Genomic DNA, 19,779 nt, shown 5'->3' with positions numbered 1-19,779 from the left:
AATACTTCAAAAAGTAACTATCCACTACTAGAATCCATAACAATGTTCTTTGTTTTATTTATGTTGTTATATCTTAAAGGTCTCACAATTGAAGTTGTTATGGGTGGCCTACCAGTGAAGGAAGACATCACGAAATTCAAAAAGAAAGTTCACATAGTAGTTGGCAGCCCCGGAAGACTGCATCACCTCATCAGAGATAACCACATTGATGTATCCACAGTCAGACTTTTAGTTTTGGATGAAGCAGACCAAACTAATGGAAAAAAGTTTCAGGGTGGACGTTGAATATATATTTTCTGCTTTACCACTACAGAAGCAGATTATTTTCAGCAGCGCTACATTTCCAGAAGAGTCTAAGGCATTCATTACTGAATATGTCCAGGTTTCTCAGCATGTGTGCCAGACAGTAATAGTGTCCTATTGGGAATTTCACAGAAAGTGACCACAGTCACACATAATACAAATATTATTAAACAAACACAACATAGATTTGAAGAACTTCTTAACATACTATCAAAGAGAGAGTTCAAACAATGTCTGATCTTTTGCAACTACCAAGCTAGAGTAACAGATGTATACAAAATGTTGAAGAAGGCTAAATGGCCTGCAGAGAAGCTGTAATGGCCAACAAGAGCAGTTGGAGCGTTTAGAAGCATTAAAAACTTTACAGGAATATAAATGCAGGATACTGATAGCAACAGATCTAGCAGCCAGGGGCCTTGACTCTTCTCATGTAGACCTAGTTGTCAACTTTGAGATGCCTCATGATTGGCAGACGTACTTACACAGGATAGGCAGAGCTGGGAGATTTGGAGCTTATGGCCTAGCTGTCACTATTATCAGTCACCAAGAAGAAACAAAATTCAAAGAGTTATTGAACTCTATGCATTTCCAATTAGACATAAGGAACTTTTGGAATGATGAAGAGTTTCAATATAATGAAGATGATTCTAAGACACCCATAGGCATACCTTTAGAACACACCATGAGCTTCTTGAACCTAGATGATGATGAAAACACCCAATACGGATAGCTATAGTGAAATATGGAATACATTACTAGATGAAACAACATGTAATGGTAATGCCATAGAAACATTTGATATGTATGCTCATCATTCATGGAAACGAAAGATCAAATTTCAACATTTACAGACCTGTTAGGATTCATTTCAAAAGAATTGAAGAAGAATGTATTGATGATACCAATGAATACCAATGTCTTACTCAGAAAATCTCAATAGCAAAATATAAACAACACAGAAAACAAAATAGTTGTCTTCAAGACAATCATGTAAAAACAGAATTGGAATTCACTTCAGAAGAAATTCACTCAAGATTATATTGAACCTAAATCTAAAATAACTGGAAGGAAATCAAATGGCATAAATAATAGGAACAAACAGTTAGAAACCTCACAAAGAAAATCACACCCCAAACATGCAAATCATGTCTATTCAGAAGAAATACAATTTGAAAGCCCACAAAGCAAAGCATGCCCCAAAAGTGATAGATATGTATCTTCAAGAATGAATTCACAAAAAAAAATTTATACCAAAAATGAACAATATATTTCTTCTGAAGAAAGTGATGACAAATGGATATAATACAGCATCTTACGATTTTAAAAAATCTCAAACATTTTTCTGCAAATATTCAATACAATACAATTACACTAGAAATAACAAATGTTCATACAAGCCAAGAAGACACAAATGAACATATATATCAACTTACTGATGAATATGTTCAATGGTACAACACTTTAAAATTAAGAACACGGCAAATTGAAATGGGCTGTATATCTAAATGAAAATGTCGCAATTGTAATTTATTAGAAAAACCTACCAAGATCTATAAGATAAAATAGGTATATTTATAAGTAAAACAATGCGGTACCGTTTGTAGCGGAGGCACTTTACAAATGGACCACTTTTCTGCGGTGGCGATGAGCGGGCCGGATAATCCCATCATTCAGCGGGGGTGGGATGATATATTGTGCAGAAGGACCATGGCGAATATGTTAGGGGAGGCGGTAGGATCCGAACTTGGCGCGCCCTCAAAAGCCGCTTCGTGGGGTTTGAGTCCGGGGGCGTGGCTACACGCATTGGCCTTCCCCCTCGCTAGGCACACTTTTAGATAATGATTCCTTAAGAATCGCGGTTGCCTTGCGTTTTGGGGTATAAGGTGTGCGAAGCACATCGGTGCAATTTGTGGGGGTCATGGTTTGAAGAAGACGGTCACTATACCGACATACTTATTTATACGCGCATAAAGTGCGCGGGTCGTTTTTTCCAGGCATCATGCCATCAATGATGTCATCCGCAGGGCTTTGGTGTCGGCCAATATTCCTTGCGTTTTGGAGCCTCCAGGGTTGTGCCGCATGGATGGCAAGAGGCCTGATGGTCCTGACATTGGTTTCCATGGCAGAGGGGGGACAATGCCTCTTGTGGGATGCAAAGTGCGTGAGTACATTTGCGCCGTCCCACTTGAGTCTCACTGTCAGGTCTGCTGGTACTGCCGCGGAGTATGCCGCCAAAATGAAGCATGCCAAGTACTCTGCCCTGGAACCAACGTACGACTTTGTGCCGGTTGCAGTCGGTCCGGATCGTACCTGGTCCAACAGATCTCGTTGGCCATTCAGCGCGGTAACGCTGCCAGCGTAATGGGGACATTTGAGCCAGGTACGATTCGTGACGGTTATTTTATTTAAACAGAAAAAAATGACGAAGCCTGTTGCGGATATCATCATTGGTATTTTTGGGACGAAGCATGTTGCTGATTTGCATTTGTAGCCGCCTGACGTAAAAAAAAAAGTAAAACAATTGTATTTGTAAAGATTTCTTTATTAATTACAATAAATTTGGATAAAGTTTTTTCTTGTAATACAAATAAATAAATACATCGAAACACATCACGCTTAATAATAATTGCAAATGAGGCCTAGACGTAATATTTCTAATGGTTGTTTGATATTAACACGGGATATTCTTACTTTTATTTCACTACATTAAGTTCGTAAATAAAATTATATGTAGTTCTGTGTAAAAAGATGTACTTTAGTGCCAAAAATAGGAATGGTAAAATAAAATAACAACTATAAATAAAAACTAGGGGTCTCAATCTTACAGAAAACCTACCCAACCTAGAGGCCATCCAAATTTCGTTACGTGCCTTTCTATCGCTCTTGCATATTCGTACGATAGAGAAGCAACTAGATGGATGACCGAACAAGGTGGTCCCGGTCCCCCCCTGGGGCCCGTTTATCAAAAGCTTGTAACTTGTAATACAAGTGGAAGTCCTTTTCTAACAAAAGCTGTCAAAAGTGACATCCGCTTGTATTACAAGTTACAAGCTTTTGAGAAACGGGCCCCTGGTCACAAACTAAGCTAACCTAATGATTCAACTTGAATCATTCAAGTCACAATCACAAAGCTATCATCGTCAACACTGCCCATCCGGAAACCTTATTGCAACGAAATAAGGTCTACCAATGATCAGGTGAGCCTTTATAAGGCAGAGGGGATATATTTATATTTCCCACCAGATTTTTATCTTTATTTCAAAGTGATAATAGGGTTCAATTATGCATAATTCCTGACACCCTTATGCCTTATAAAGGGTCAAGTAAGAACACATTTTTTTTTACCCGAAGTCATTGGAACATTTAAGGTTAAGGTGTTAATCTTGTGTTAATGTATATATCGAAACGGTCACCTTCGGAGTGTTAACACTCGTTAATTTGTTTTTATCACACTTGCTAGAAAAAGATCTTATTTCATGCAGGTGTACTGAAGGACAAAGGCCTATATTGTTCCCGCGGTAGTTATGGATTTGGACGTTTATAAATAGGGTTATTTTAGTGTTGTGGGTTTAAGCTTTGAGGCGTAAACTACAAGACTTGAGTCGCGACTGCTGAGCCGTGAAGCCTCGAACTAAGAGTTCGTGTTGCTGCTTACGAGCAAAGAAACCTCGAGTCTTTTGGCCTCAAGCTTTGAAGGTTTCAGTCTGTAAGGTTTTTAGCAGTAAAGGTTTGGAGCAAAAAGTAAAAGCTTTTAACAAATAAGATCAACCTATGCTATAGGGTAGGGTGAAATTTAATACGTTTTTGTGAAATGAGGAAAAACAGAAAAAGATAATTATGACTTATCGCGTTTTTAGAGTTCCGTATAGTCAACTAGGAACTCTTATAGTTTCACCATGTCTGTCCGTTCGTCTATCTGTCAGTCCGCGGGTTGGCTCAGTGACTAGTATTAGAAAGTTGAAACTTGGTATGAATAGGTATGTGTTGTGAAATGTGAACACGCTGAAAAAGAGTGCTCGAGCAAAAACAAAAAAAAATCTTCGGTACCTCTATCACATGAATGGGGGTGAATTATTTTGTTCCAACCTTATTGTGTGGGGTGTTAACGTTCAAGCGGTTGAAGTAATCACCCAGTCTTAACTAAGTAATAAATATTTTTTTAAATACTTTTATTTTTATTTCTTATGACTTACTCATATAGGGCGGAACGGAACGGGAAAATTTTAAAATATAGTTTCATAGAAAATGTATCTGGATATACATACGCAACGGAATCACGGTTCTAAATGGTCCACCCTGTATACGTTGCAGGCAGTAAATGCGTTAACTGATGTTAAGTTACTCTTCCGATATAGATAGGTATATTATAATATTTGTAAATTCTCTACACAAAAATAATTCCTGCAAAGAGAGCTCAACGTATGAGCTCTAAGCTTGACACAAGATTTTAAGGTTCGGGGGCTTGAGCTTAACTTAAAAAGCTAGAGTTCCCTATGAGGCCCGAGTCTTAAAGACTTCATTTTGACAAGTCATAAAAAGTTTGAGTCGTTAAGGTTCTAAACCGCTTTGTGAGCAAACCTTTAACGCTCTAGCTTTCAAAGCTTGAGCCTTAAAGGTTCGCGAGTCGTTAAGGTTCAAAAGTCTTAAAGACTAGTCTTTTAACAACACTAGGTTGTTTCCACATGTTGAATTTAATTAAATAGTAAAATAGATAGAAAATGAGCAATTTATCACAATAAATTGGAAACTTAAAAATATATGGGAATAATAAATAAATACAAGACTACTTCAAAGTTTCAAACAAAAAAAAAACTTCCAAATAGGAAAAAAATAATTATGGTTACCATTCGATTCCTTACATTTTATTAAAAAAATAAACATAGCAACAATATACATAAACGCAATATTTCACCCAAACACCCTAGAACCTAAATGGTCGCGTACTGTGCGGTTTAAGAGGATTTTCCTCCCGCGGACGCTTCGGCTGTGGAACTGGAATGAGCTATTTAATTTTATTAATAGTCGTTTCAAATATTTTTACAAAATTTTCAATTGTGGCTGAATGCCGATGGGTCTTTGATGCACACATGGACACAGGCCTTAGATGCCTAAACTGCCAAAAAAAAAAAAAATGGCGGACGAATGTTTGATATGTCACCGTATAAGAATGATTTCGCTTAAAATTTAGTTTTTTCTTCGCAAGTGTGATGAAAAAACATTGTGTGTAACTCCGGGGGAAAGAATATTGTTACTCGAGTCTTAAATTCACTCCAGCTTGCGGCTGTCGTGAATATTTAGACTCGTACATTATTTCACTTACCCCCACGTTGCGCAATGTACTATTTTACGCTGCAAAAACTACCCACATCGATTTTATGGCACTTAGCTAATTATCAAAGAGCATATATAATCAATGCTTATTATGCTGACAAATTTATTGTCAACTGCATGTCACGCTTCTAAACTTACTTGGTGATGGTGACTACTCTGTTCTGAAAAAACTAATTGCTTCACCATTTTGGATGAATTTTAGTTTTTGATAATAAATTACCATAATCTGTTCTAAAAAGAAAATCTCACAACTAGGTAAATAAATAAAGATGAGCTAGTGTTAAAAGCCTGACCAGTAATATATGATCATTGTCAAGAGGGCGCTGTTGTTGCGCATGTATATGTATAGGGTAAAAAAGTTCCAGTGAAGTTCCGCAACATGGCGCGTGATCATATATTCCTGGTCAGGCTTACTTACATACGATTAGCATATTATATTTATGGGGTCTCTATTTATTTTCATTACCGCTCAATAACCTCAATTTTAATATGTAATTGGCAACATGAATAATTCTTATGGACAAATACCTACCAAAATATTTAGTTTTAGAATGACGCATTATTTCATTAAAATTGTCGACATAAACAATACAAATACATAGTTAAACACAATCACATTTCGGATTGTAGAAAAACGAGTTTTTGTAAATATATGTAAATAAAACCATTTTTCATATAAGCGCTTGTTTCACTACCCATCCGGAGGAGTCTAGTGGTGTTCCTACATTGGCAGTTATATAACATCGTGTGACTGGGACAACATAATATAACACTATCAATGCTATCATGTTATATGCCAGTGTGGGAGCACCGTAAGGATCCAAAACTATAGTTGGTCAAGCAAATCTTGTCAGTAGAAAAAGGCGCGTAATTCAAATTTTCTATGTGACATCCCTTCGCGCCCACATTTTTTAAATTTGCCGCCTTTTTCTACCGATAAGATCTGCTTGACCAACTATATTTATGTTTTTCTTATCTTAATAAAGAGTTGCTATGGCCTTATCAGAAGGCCTACCACGAACCATGTTGGACGTGTTGCCTCCCTGTCACACTTACGTACGAAATTACAAGTGCGACAGAGAGGCAACATGTCGAACGTGTTTCGCGGTAGGCCCTCTGGTCTCAACTCCATCATAAGACCAGATCGTTGTTACTATAGGTATATATAAGATTATTTTTTAATACAGTTGCTCAAAAAGTGCTACTTTTCGTGGCTGTTTAGCGTGCGAAAAGTTGGTTTTCGCGAACTAGTGCTTTTTACTTTTCCAATTTTTTTAAATTTATACTTGTTCCAATTCATGATACTTACTGATGAGTGTTTATATTAGTTTCCTTTAAACGTCGTAATCAACATAAAAACCTACTGTTAATGTAAGAATACGAAAAATATGCATATTTCATATTTTATTACTTACCTCTTCATCATTATAAGTATAACACGTTTATTTTTTAATGTTGAAAAACCGTTCTTAACAAGTTGTCTGAATGGAACGGAACGCCTGTCAAAGAAGAGACCTATTTTCTTACTGCCAGAATGTTTTAAGTTTCCAAAGGCAACATTCGATATTGTTTTTTTTTTATAAATATACGATACACAAATAATCGTAAATAACGATATTTAGGTAATAATAGTACAATGTTTTAATATTTACAATTGTTTCTGTCTTATAGAACATGCATTTGAAAAAAAAAACTCATTGAAGTGGGTTCAATAATAATAACAAAATCTATTCTAGTCGAATAAAAGCTAGAAAAACACCTCTTCATAATGTCAATGTCAGTGATGTCACATAATTAATAATATAAAAAGGATAAAAAGTTTCGAATTCCATTCCTTAATACTTGTTGCTTTTCTTATTTTTTCGCGACTGTATTAAAAAACGTCGTTCGATACACGTGCGGATATGTCATTCTTCACTCGTCCTGAGTCTTGCCACTCGCCTACGGCTCGTGGCAAGATATCTCGGTACTCTTGGAGTAATGACATACTTTCCGCACTAGCATCGAAATGTACTATTGTCACCAAAATACCAGATTGTAAGGTGAAAGTAAAAAAAATATGTAAAAATCATACATGATTGCGTAAAATACTCTTACATGTCTAAATAAAACTTAATGACACATCAAAAACATAGCCACAAGACAAATTAATATTTAATACTCATTTACAATACAACACCTGTGTAAATCTATCGTTAAAAATACTTTGGTACCTACAACAAAAACTCAGTAAGTAAATATTATGCCGTGAACCTACTTCATTTTATTTTTACTGACATGGTTACTTTATTTTTACTGACTTGGTTACTTTATTTTCATTGACTTGGTTACTTTATTTTTACTGACTTGGTTACTTTATTTTCATTGACTTGGTTACTTTATTTTTACTGACTTGGTTACTTTATTTTTACTGACTTAGTTACTTTCGTTTTACTGACTTGGTTACTTTTTTTTTTTACTATGAAGTGATGGATAGGGAACGTGCATGATGATTATTGGCGCAGTTAAGTTTCCGATTTAGGCCACAAGGTGGCAGACGCTTCAACGTGCACGGTCCCTATATGTATATATAAACGAGATGTTGACGGACTTGACAGTATTACCCGCCAGGAAATGGCTGATGACAACAAAACAACAATCTCCAACACATACAAATAAATAGCTCCTAGATTCGGATATTAAAAGCACCGATTACTTAGTCCTTCTTTTCATGAGTTTCTGAAACAAAAATATACATCATTCGTTTTTATTATTCACCTACATGAAGGTGGATTATTAAATTATGGGGCACTGAAGGGTGTATTCCCATTTGTTCCCGCCCCACGTGACTGCCGCGATACATGATGCGGGAACAAATCAATCAAATGGGAATTATTTATATGCAGCGCCTATTCCCATCTGTTCCCGACGGGGAAGAATCGGATAACACCACTGAGAGCATGCAGCTACCCGATGACATACTGCTACACGAAAATGATGTTAGGTTAGGAGACCTTCCCGGACTTTTCAATCAACAACATGCATTTACATATTTTGGAAAAACCGGACAAGTGCGAGTCGGACTCGCCCACCGAGGGTTCCGTACTTTTTAGTATTTGTTGTTATAGCGGCAACAGAAATACATCATCTGTGAAAATTTTAACTCTCTAGCTATCACGGTTCATGAGGTACAGCCTGGTGACAGACAGATGAGACAGACTGACAGAGAAGTCTTAGTAATAGGGTCCCGTTTTTACCCTTTGACCTAAAAAACCTACCCACCCACACAGTGTCGCGTTCCGGAATGTTCTGACCTACTAATTGTACCGATAGGTATGGGAAATTTGGAATGAGTAGGCAGAAGAACGTTCAATAAAAATATTTATTACCACAACTAGCTCAGATGGTAAAAAACGGGTAAAATGTCGTGGTTCGCGCTAATACTTGTACTTACCCACAGGCAGCGACAAAATCGTAAATTTGAACTAATATTTCTTTACGCCATTCGATTCAATTTCTGTTCAGAATCAAAAGCTGGGTTAGGGTACTAGACTAGAAAAGTAATAAATGAAAGACGGCAAATATACCTGGCAGCTCCTCCTCGTCGGCGTCCAGTATGTCGGCGCAGCACACCGAGTAGCAGATGAGGGACAGGAAGCCGAGCGGCAGGCCGAACACCAGCGCCGTCAGCACCGGGTTGCCGCGCCACATGCTGGCCAGCGTGCTGCGCGCCTCGAACAGCGCGCGGTACACGCGCACCCACCAGCTGTTGCCCCCGTAAGTCTGGGAAACAAACAAAACACGTGTTGAGCCCAACAGTCCCTTCAAAGCCCTTCAAATGTCAACACAAGCCCCGAGAAAATTTACTTTCAAGAGGTTGCTGCATAAACGTAGTGACAAAAATTGAGAAAGGTATGTTGAGATGGTTTGGACACGTGGAAAGAATGAGTGAAAGAAGGCTAACAAAGAGAGTGTATAAGGGAGAGGTAGAAACGGGAGTTGGAAGGGGCAGACCTCGGCGGACTTTCTCTGATCAGATCGGGGAAATCCTGAAGAAAGGCCAGGTCAATAGCACCCTAAACCGGCGAGCGTGTATGAGGAATGTTATGAAAGTGAAGGAAGCGAAAGAGGTATATTAGGATCGTAGCAAGTGGAAATGCGTGGTCTCTGCCTACCCCTCCGGGAAATAGGCGTGATTATATGTATGTATGTATGTATGTATGTATTTTTATTTGTGTATTGTATATGTAGTTTATTATGTTTTTCAGTTGTTTGCAATAGTTCCAAATTAAATTCTTACTTTTCTTCTTGCACCATTTTTATTACATCTTTGTTTAGCCCTATGGTTGACTGGTAGAGAATGCCTTCAGGCATTAATAAGTCCTCTACTTGTAATATTTATTTATTTTGAGCAATACAGTTTAAATAAATAAATAATAAATGACAAAAGCCTCCTACGTCTCCGGGGTTTTTGACATTTCATATATTTCGTATGAAATATATGAGATATCGCGTCCGTGTCCGGTAACTTCTGCCGACTCGATATCGCTTTGGAGAGGGCGCCTAGGGAGCAACTAAGGCACATATTACTCGTATGTGTTGACCTGCAGCCGGCTTTATACCCAATGATAGCCGGAGCCGGAGTCTTACTGGGGTCAAAGGAATTTGAACCTTCTATACAGTGAACTGAAACAGATGTCATAAACTAAAGAAAACCGGACAAGTGCGAATCGGACTCGCCCACCGAGGGTTCCGTACTTTGTAGTATTTGTTGTAATAGCGGCAACAGAAATACATCATCTGTGAAAATTTCAACTGTCTGGCTATCACGGTTCATGAGATACAGCCTAGTGACAGACAGACGGACAGTGGAGTCTTTGTAATAGGGTCCCGTTTTTACCCTTGGGCACGGAACCCTAAAAATTAATTTTTCTATAAGACGATCTTCGTCTCGGAGTGTACTAGTAGTCCATCATTCGGACTTTCTGTTGATTTTTGACAAAATACTTAGTTTTGTTTGTTTGCTTGAGGCTCTAAATGATAGTGTCCATGACAAACCAAGTAGTCAGTCAAAAATCAACAACACCGGCTCCGTCCGCTGTCAGGCTGTATCTCATGAACCGTGCTAGCTAGTCACGGTTCATGAGATACAGCCTGACAGAGGACGGAGCAGACGGCCAGCGGAGTCTTAGTAATAGGGTCCCGTTTTAACCATTTGGGTACGGAACCCTAAAAAGTGACCAAATCCTGCGGTGCGTTTTACAGTACGTACACTATATAGCGTGTCCGCCCTGTGACAGTGGTTAGAGTTCATCCCATATAGGCAAAAGGCAGTGCATATCTTTTCTCGGCACGTTTCGCCGTATTTTCGAACCCTCGTAGTTTCGGCTTGGACAATGCTAGAGAGCTGAAATTTTTTGTATACTATGTACTCAGTAGACTTATCAAAAACACCAAGTTTTATTAAGCTACCTATTATACTTAAAATTTTATAGTACCTTAATTTTCCCTGTCCGAAACACACGAAATTGGCGTCATTATACACTACGCCGCACCGTTCACCGTTGTTATTATTTGTGATTATCGGTGCTGCCATTTTAATAATGGATATGGGATGAACTCTAACCACTGTCACAGGGCGGACACGCTATACATCAAAACTCACTTGCGTTTCTATGTGTGAACGGCACGTCTGTACACGCGACATGCGTCATAGTGTGAGTAAGTTGCTTAGAAATAGTACTGAGCGGCCGGCAAACGGCCGTCAATCTGGTGTCGCAGGGCGAGGTAATTCGAGTCGGGGCGGGGCGGTGCGTGGCCGTTCTGTATGATAATACTATTACTTATTCTGTGCCACTGTACAGAAGGTTCAATTTCCATTAAGGTACGCGCATCGGCTGATATTTTACTGCGCACTCACTATAGTTGTGTTAAACACTCGCTGCACGCGAATACGTAGTGTGCTCTCCGTCACACCTACCTGCGGCAGGCGGCGTCCTGTCTCTTTTTTAATTGCTTCGCGTGCAGCGAGTGTTTAACACAACTATAAAAGTGTAATGAATTGGTCGATCTTGAAATATGAACGCTTTATCACACTGGAGTGGCGCGGTGTGAGATAAAGGAGTTGTCTATATATAGACGTACCGGCGCCAACTGGTTGTGTATCTGGTCGAGGAACACGAGCACGGCCTCCGGCGTCATGAGCACGGGGTCGTCGTCGGGCATGTGGTGGTGGCTGGTGGTGGAGTTGAGCACGAGCAGGTGGGGAGCGGTCAGATCCGACATGGCGATGGAGTTGGCTAGCTCGAGGGAGCCCATCCAGCCGAACTGGAAACGTGAATGGAGTGTCTGCTTCTTTTTCCTGTAAAAATATTTACATAATATTACTTACTGAATGCAAAGTTCGTTGGGTTAAAATAATTTTCTCAAACTTGCAATGAAATGTTGACATGACTTCAAATTATGTCCGAAAATACTACGTATCCGGTGCGATGAGTAAAGATGATATGTAAAGGAATTTCATACAGCCTTACACACCTAGGTCTGTAAAGCAACCTTCTTTTGTTTAAAATATCAAATTGTGACACAACGTCTGGGCATTCAACCAAAAAAAAAACCTATAAACGATATTTTTGGTTCGTATTGACGTTCTGCCATTATGCTTTTTTTTTCTTTTTTGTGTTTTTTCATTATTACTTAGATTAGGGGTATTAGAGGGGAAAGAAAATTTTATTATTTTTGCGATACGAGGCACGGCTTAGGAGATACAGCTCTAATTGTCACTTACCACCTAAGACACTATTGTACCTACTTATTTTTTGCAAATAAATACTTACTTACTTACTTAAAGATTTCTGCACGACTAAATAACTTGTCCTTGTAAAAAAAAAGATCTTTATAGGGCTGTATCTCCTAAACCGTGCGTCGTAATAGCGCAAAAATAATCAAATTTTTGTTCCCCTTTAATACTCCACGCACTAAATAACCTATCACATTAGAACATGAAACAATCATCATCATCATCATCGGCCTAGGCTTAGAAGGTAGGTTTTAGGGATTTTATTTTTTAGTTAGGTTTCGTTTTAGGTTGGTTTTAGTTGTTTTGTTTTATAAGTAGCCAATAATTTCTCCTATTATATTTTTGTATATAATTCTACTCTGTTACACTTAACTGAAATAAAGTTATATCGACTTTTCATCAAGATCTTAGATTGGATCTACGTCAGCTTCAAGCCGATAATTGGCAGGAAACGGCGCAGGATCGGGAAAAGTGGAGTGCTATCCCTATCCAGCCTCACTACGCTAGGCTGTCTATATCTACTTAGCTTCGCCTGCAACTCCTGCAACCCTTCGTTTCCCGGCCTCTACAGTAATGTACCTACTAAAAACAAATGGCGTAATGGGCGGTGCCTGAGAACAGACTAATGGGCGCGGTATACACATTGTAGATTAGGTCTATCTTGAGGTGGACCAACGATCTTAGTGTCTGACACAAATCATATATAGGTAGTTGTGGTATCAGGCAAGCTAATTTGAACCTTATTTAATTATTCAAACCCCTGACACCAAAAAATTACCCTACATACAACATACGATTACTTACTTAATAATGCCTTCAACCATGTCTTTAAAGTCCCTTTCAGTTTGGCTTATCTCACTCAGCTTATTCTCAGAAACCACAACAATCACTATGTATTTCTTGGTGTCCATGAGGTGATGAATGTTGGATCTAGTGATTTTAGGAAAGAAACCAAATCTTTCCGAGTTGATCCATTTATCTAAGGTCGTGTTTAAGGCTTCTGTGTCCTCTATCACAGGGTGAGCTGAAAAGTAAATGTAATAAGAAAATAAGAACATAAGAATTAGGATACTGAACTTTTGAAAGTTGATTAAATGTAAGTCTTGGGTCTTAGGCAAATCGATTAGGGTGGAAACGAAACATATTGCGCACGAATACGAGCCATGAGCCCATGACTTACTTGTGGAAATGAAAATAATTCGACCTTATGAGATATACTGATGGGATGAAATAATAGAAAGGGTCATTTTAGAAGAAACCATTTAATTTACGAAAATATGACTATTAATTTTTTTACCTCGTGATTGTAGGAGATGGTGGATTGTTTTCTAAAGTGTTATTAGACTAAATTTTTTCAAAAAATATTACATTTGCTTACCATCAAAGAAATATGCTTCATCTTCTTTGTAACAGAACACTGCAGAGTCATTCGGTGGGTTGATATCATTGTTGACCGTCTCATGGGACATGGCATAAAACCAACTGTGGGGTTGGTACTTATCGGCATGCCTTATAAAGATTTCCTTGAAAAAAAAAAGGTATAAACTTAAGCTAATTTTACGGTTTAACTCACGTATTTTTAGCTAAGCTAAAGCTAAGCTGTCAAACCGTAAAATGAGCTTGTTGTTAGTATACATTAATGTTTGTATGCAATATGTTTAATGTTAGTAGCATTACTATTTACGTATGCCTCAATTAGATGGTTTAAAATCTTTATAAGGGCTGCAGATTCAGGAATTTGAACCCTGGCAGACTTACGCGGTCTACACATTGGCCTCAAGTGAGTGGGACATTGCTATATATATATATATGTGCATAGCGCTGTGCTGTCTCACCCACCAGAGTTGCGTGCGAATTCGCATCAGTGTGATAACCGCAATATGGACAAATCACTGCATGTTTATCAACAAAGAAGGTTTACTTTTCTTCATGAGCACTTTATAATAATGGTCAATAGGTAAGATGTTAATCAAGTTCTATCCTTTGCACAGTGAAATTTTGACGCCAGAGAGTAGAGGGATTTAATTTCCAGTCTGCTATGCTACTTTCTACTTTATCTACCCTGACCATATAAAATATTATTATTATTATTTATTATTATTTAATAAGCAGGCAGGCAGTTATGGCAACTGATATGGCCTGTATCCAGTAATCATAAAGATATATATCATGAACGAGTATTAGATGTAGTGTTATGCTTGTCTAATTTATTTTTAAACTGGTTCACATTTTGTGCTGAAACTACGTCTTCCGGGAGTTTGTTCCAAGCCCTTACTACTCGGTTGCTCAGAAAGTGTTTGTAAGGGTTACTGTGAGACCTATGCCTTTCTAGCTTTAAGTGATGACCTCTCAGACGATCACTGTTGTTGCGCTTGAACATCTCTTGAAAATCCTTGAGGTCATAGTGCCCAGATAGTATTTTGTAACTCTCTATTAGGTCTCCGCGTTCTCTGCGGTGCTTTAGGGTAGTAAGTTTCAGTTCCTTTAGTCTCTCCTCATATGGCTTGTTTTTAAGTTGCCTTGGCAGTTTCGTGAAACTCCGTTGGACCTTCTCCAGCATCTCAATGTCCTTGGCAAAGTAAGGACTCCAGACTTGAAACGCATACTCCAGTATGGGTCTGACGTATGTCTTGTATATTTTTAGCATCATATCCGGTGTTAAGGTCTTGAAAGCTTTCCTAATGAGGTAAATCATGCTTCTGGCTTTCTTAACCATTGTAGATATGTGCTCTTCCCACTTTAGATCTTCCGAGATCTTAACACCTAGGTCAGTTTGTGTTTTTACAGCCGTTAGTGGAGCGCCTTCCAAGTTGTAAGTCAGACGGGGGTTCCGATTTCCTATGTGAAGTATTGTACATTTGGCAGTATTCAGATTTATTAACCATTCTTTTGACCAGCTTGCTATTGCATCTAGATCATCTTGTAGTTGGCTGTAATCTACGAGTGGGTTAGCAAATAACTTGGTATCATCCGCAAAAGTACTAATACTGCATTTGAGGCGGCATGGAAGGTCAACCGTGTACAGTATGTAGAGCACCGGGCCCAAAACTGAACCCTGTGGTACTCCACTCTGTATCTCTCTTTGCTGTGACTTGGTCTCACCAACTCTAACTTTAAAGGTTCTATGTTGTAGGAAGGCCCTTATCCATATTAATAGTTTCCCACGGATTCCCAAGTGTTCCAGTTTATGAAGTAGCCTCTCTGTGGGAACTTTGTCGAAGGCCTTTTCATAGTCAAGATAAATAACATCTGTAGGGTCCCTCTTGTTAAAACTTTTAGTCCAGGAAGAGAGGCAAGACAGCAAGTTGGACACTGTAGAGCGATGCGGACAAAACCCATGCTGCTGGTCACCTATCACACTGTGCAGGGCAAGAAAACCTCTTATATGTTTAACCAGAATTTTCTCCATGGCCTTGCATGCGACACTAGTGAGACTTATCGGTCTATAGTTAGACGGTTCAAGCTTATTTCCCTTCTTGAATATTGGGGTCACGGTTGCTGTTTTCCATTGCTCAGGTAAAATGCCTGTGTCATATGATGTCTGCATTATTCTGGCTAACGGGCCAACCAAGGTGTCACACTTTTGCAGCAGTGTAACAGGAATGTCATCTGGTCCGGGTGCAGAATCTGTTTTCATTTCTTTAATGACCTGTTTAACTTTATCTACTGAAAAGGTAATATCTGTAATACATTCCTCAACTCTAAGGGATGGATCTAGCAGTGGCAGCTGTCCCTGAGGTTCTACCTGAAAGACATCCTCGAACTGGTCCGCAAAGGCTTCAGCGATGTCAGGAGCACACGTTACAGTATGCCCTTGTTTATTGCATACAACGTTAGGTGTGCTGACCTTTGATGTTAGTTGCTGCCGAATGTAGGAGTAGAACCGCTTTGGGCCAGTTTTTAATAAGTTTGTTTCATATTTTATGGGGCATGCTCTTATGCGGTTCGTTAGCTTGTTATTTAGCTTTCGGTAGTCCTTGTGAAATTCATCCAAGCCAGTTAGCACATATTTGTCCCATAGTTCTGTTTTCTGCTTTATCATATCTCGAATCTCTTTATTGATCCACTGCTTATCAGGTGCAACAGCATTAGTTTTAGCTCGAGGTACATATAGGGGTAAATAATATGAAATATAATAATAATTACCCATAATGGTCCTTGCTGTTTCCCAACAAACCCGAAGAAAACCGGATGGGCCTCCTTAAGATACCCCAAGCTATCAGCTTGTGTCAACCTCTGTACCGCGGGCTGGGACATGCGCACCGCATAGTTCACCATGTCCTCCTTCATCCGCTCGCCATTGTACTCATGGTGTTGGGAGCCTTTGATGCTGTAAAAATAAAATAATCAGATTAAATCAGTGATACGCCTGCAGGATATTTATCTGAGGGGTGGTGGTTTTGCTTTTTAACATTGCTTAATTTAAAAAAAAGGAAAAAAAAATTGCAGTGGCAGCAGTAAATATGCAATATGTATATGTGCAGGGCTCACAGCATACATGTGTAGTCCTCAGCTGATTGGGCTATTTTAGCATCCATGAGTGGTACAGTCAAGTATAAAGACCTATGTTGTTGCATCTGTTACACTTATGACCTCATATTATTATTTGAGTGTGCCATCAATATTCAATAATGTTAATTACAATAGCTGGCTGGGTCTAGGAATTCAGTGGCGACTCCCCCCCCTGACTTTTTACTTTTTTTAAATTTTTAATTTAATTTTTATTTATTTAGGAGACAAACAGTCACATACAGATAAGTTTAAACTTGCAGATATACAATAAGACCTATAGTTCCATTAATTATAACATACTGATATTGATAACAAGTAGAAACAGGGTACTTAAGTATGTGTACTTAAGGGGTGTATTAGGCCTGAAATAAATGACAATTTATTTATTTAATTTAAGTGACCCCCCCCCCTGACTATAAAGCTAGATCCACCCTTGAAAGAAGGAAGCCAAATTAGTCTATTACAGCCATTTTCAGTGTGCTCTGTGGACCTAGTTCCGCTCTTTTATACTATGTCTGTTTTTCAGTGACTAACGATTTTTTTTATTTGGAGCTTCTTCAAATATTTCCTTTCCAAAAGGGTTCCGTCACCAAAAAAGTTTGAGAACCGCTGGTCTATTAAATACTTAGAGATTAAATAAGTACACTTACAACAATATGGTAGGATAGGCTCGAACTTTGAAATGTGTGGCCACTGCAGGGAACCTTGTGCAGTCAACCTTAGCCACTTTAATCTGGCTGTTGTAGAGTGACTGCGCGACATGGGCCCAGATAGGCTCAATGCGACGGCAGTGTGCACACCATGGTGCATAGAACTTGACAAACCACATGCCTTCATTGCTGAAGTCTATGAATCTATCACTCAGCTCTAACACTCTAGAGCAAGATACTCCATACACAGCTGAAAGAAAATAGACACATGTGAAAGCAGTATTTTAGATTACTAATATATGTAGTGTGTGCGGAAAGAGAAGAGTCGTGGAATGTATGGGGCCCAATACATTCTCTTCTCTTTCTGAACAGACTTTATTAAAACTCAATTTGATATCACCCCTAGAAAAAGCCTTTTTTACCCATGTAATAAAAGGTAAATAATGCAAAAACTCGGCTAACGCAATTATCAATACTAATTTCACTGTTATCATAAGGATTTGCATTCACCGGCAGTTTTTGTCACTATTCTCAAACATTGTGTAGTGACTATATAAAAATATGAATTGTATAATTATTCAGTATAGTAAAGTGATGCAAAGATGTATATAATACGTCCTTTAAATGTAAAATTGAACAACATATAAAGCGAATATTATTTAGAAATACATATGTAATAATGTTTATTAATAAAATGTATACTAATACTAACCTGTGAAAACTAACAAACAAAGCTTAATTAAATTACGCATTGCAATAGCTTGGTCTTTGCAGAGCAAGGATATAAGTAAAAAATGCTATTTAGAATATTTTGTACTCTTATTTAATACTAGTTTACTTAACATTAGCCTAATAAGCTTAAAATCAATACACTATAAACTTTAGATCAGCGTACGTCGGACTCGTCGGAGTATACCTATACCTGTCAAAAGTTGTATTTCTTTAATGCCTTTTGCCCCGACAATAAGAACTAAAATCGAATGTAAGTGTTTGCCCACTGTACTATGACAGCTGTCAATTTAATGTGAAGTGCGTTCAAACTATAGTTGGTCAAACCAAATTGTCAGTGAATAAGAACAAAAAAAATACCCATCTTCGGATAAAAAAACTATACTCATCCTTTTCTTTTGGGTGTTATAACGTAACACTATCGCGGTAGTGTCTTACGGTTTTTAGTAATAGCGTTAAGCTCGCTCCAGAAACGATTCGCGCACAAGTGTGGAGGGCCTTAAGACAAAGATAGTAATAATATGATTCTCTCTGTCTATGTTTGAAATGAGACAGTCCAAACTATACTTTAAAAAAAACCTAGAAAGACAGAACCGACGAGGGAAAGTTAGGTCCAAAATTAAACCTAGAAAGATAGAACCGACCAGTTGTCGTGTTCAAAAACTTCAAAAGTGATAATGTAATCAACCTATTGGTTCAGAACATGAAGTTATACCCTAAACAGGAGCGAGCTGTCACTTTTTTTGCCATACTAAATTGAACCTTATCACTGAGCCAGAAAGGTGTTCGTACCAGACTAGAGAAAACGGTCCACATGAGATAGCAAAAGTGGGTCGCGGTGTCCCACTCGCACATGTTGCCAATGTTAAAAAAATACCATTTTGGTAGTATTTATATCAATAACTACTAAAATTAAATACCTTCTTATATTATTTAAGTGCTATATTCAGAGTGCGGTTCTGATATCTTTTACGTAATTTGTAAATAGTTATAATGTCAATATTATTAACTGATTTAACCAAGCATGTGCACAACAAAAAATACATTAATTTTAATATGGTAGACATTGTAGTAACTTTGAATATTAATTGGTATCCCCAACTTGATAAAGAAATTTTCAAAATACATGAATGGCGGCGCTCAAGATTTATTTGCGAAATAAAGTATAAAATGGGTAAAAGATATTGTGTGAAAGGTTGCAGAAGTGAAAGCTTTGTTGATTTTGGTATATCTTTTCACAGGTAAGCCTCAACTATTAAAGTTTACGATAAAAATACAAGAAAACCTTGTCAAACTCATTAGGGTGACTATGATGTCGGCACGATGTGAATCGGCCTTACAGAGTTCTTATTACCTACGTACTTACTTAATGAAAAAATAAGTTTACCCAAAGATAGATATAACTCCGTAATAGGTGCCTCGAAAATCAAGAAAATTTGATTCGCTCAGAGGGCGCGCCTACAGTCGTATAGATGG

The 19,779-nt window shown here is 38.2% G+C and overlaps 1 protein-coding gene and 1 pseudogene across 1 annotated transcript; one reads left to right on the top strand and one right to left on the bottom strand.

Annotated features, from left to right (window-relative positions):
* Positions 1–42: 42 nt before the first annotated feature.
* Positions 43–2,039, top strand: LOC134745688 (probable ATP-dependent RNA helicase DDX20; annotated as a pseudogene).
* A 6,160-nt stretch (positions 2,040–8,199) lies between these two features.
* Positions 8,200–18,461, bottom strand: LOC134745146 (protein disulfide-isomerase TMX3). The gene is made up of 8 exons (XM_063679122.1): positions 18,287–18,461; positions 17,575–17,824; positions 16,559–16,742; positions 13,791–13,935; positions 13,217–13,436; positions 11,758–11,974; positions 9,201–9,396; positions 8,200–8,352 (listed from the first exon to the last, which is right to left on the bottom strand). Exons 1-8 carry the CDS (start codon positions 18,324–18,326, stop codon positions 8,330–8,332), a joined length of 1,275 nt encoding a protein of 424 aa, XP_063535192.1. The 5' UTR covers positions 18,327–18,461; the 3' UTR covers positions 8,200–8,329.
* Positions 18,462–19,779: the final 1,318 nt, after the last annotated feature.

This window comes from Cydia strobilella, chromosome 11 (assembly GCF_947568885.1).
Source record: "Cydia strobilella chromosome 11, ilCydStro3.1, whole genome shotgun sequence".
NCBI classification, from domain to species: domain Eukaryota; kingdom Metazoa; phylum Arthropoda; class Insecta; order Lepidoptera; family Tortricidae; genus Cydia; species Cydia strobilella.
The sequence above is the reverse complement of the archived record's forward strand: the minus strand, read 5'-3'. Positions and strand labels throughout refer to the sequence as shown.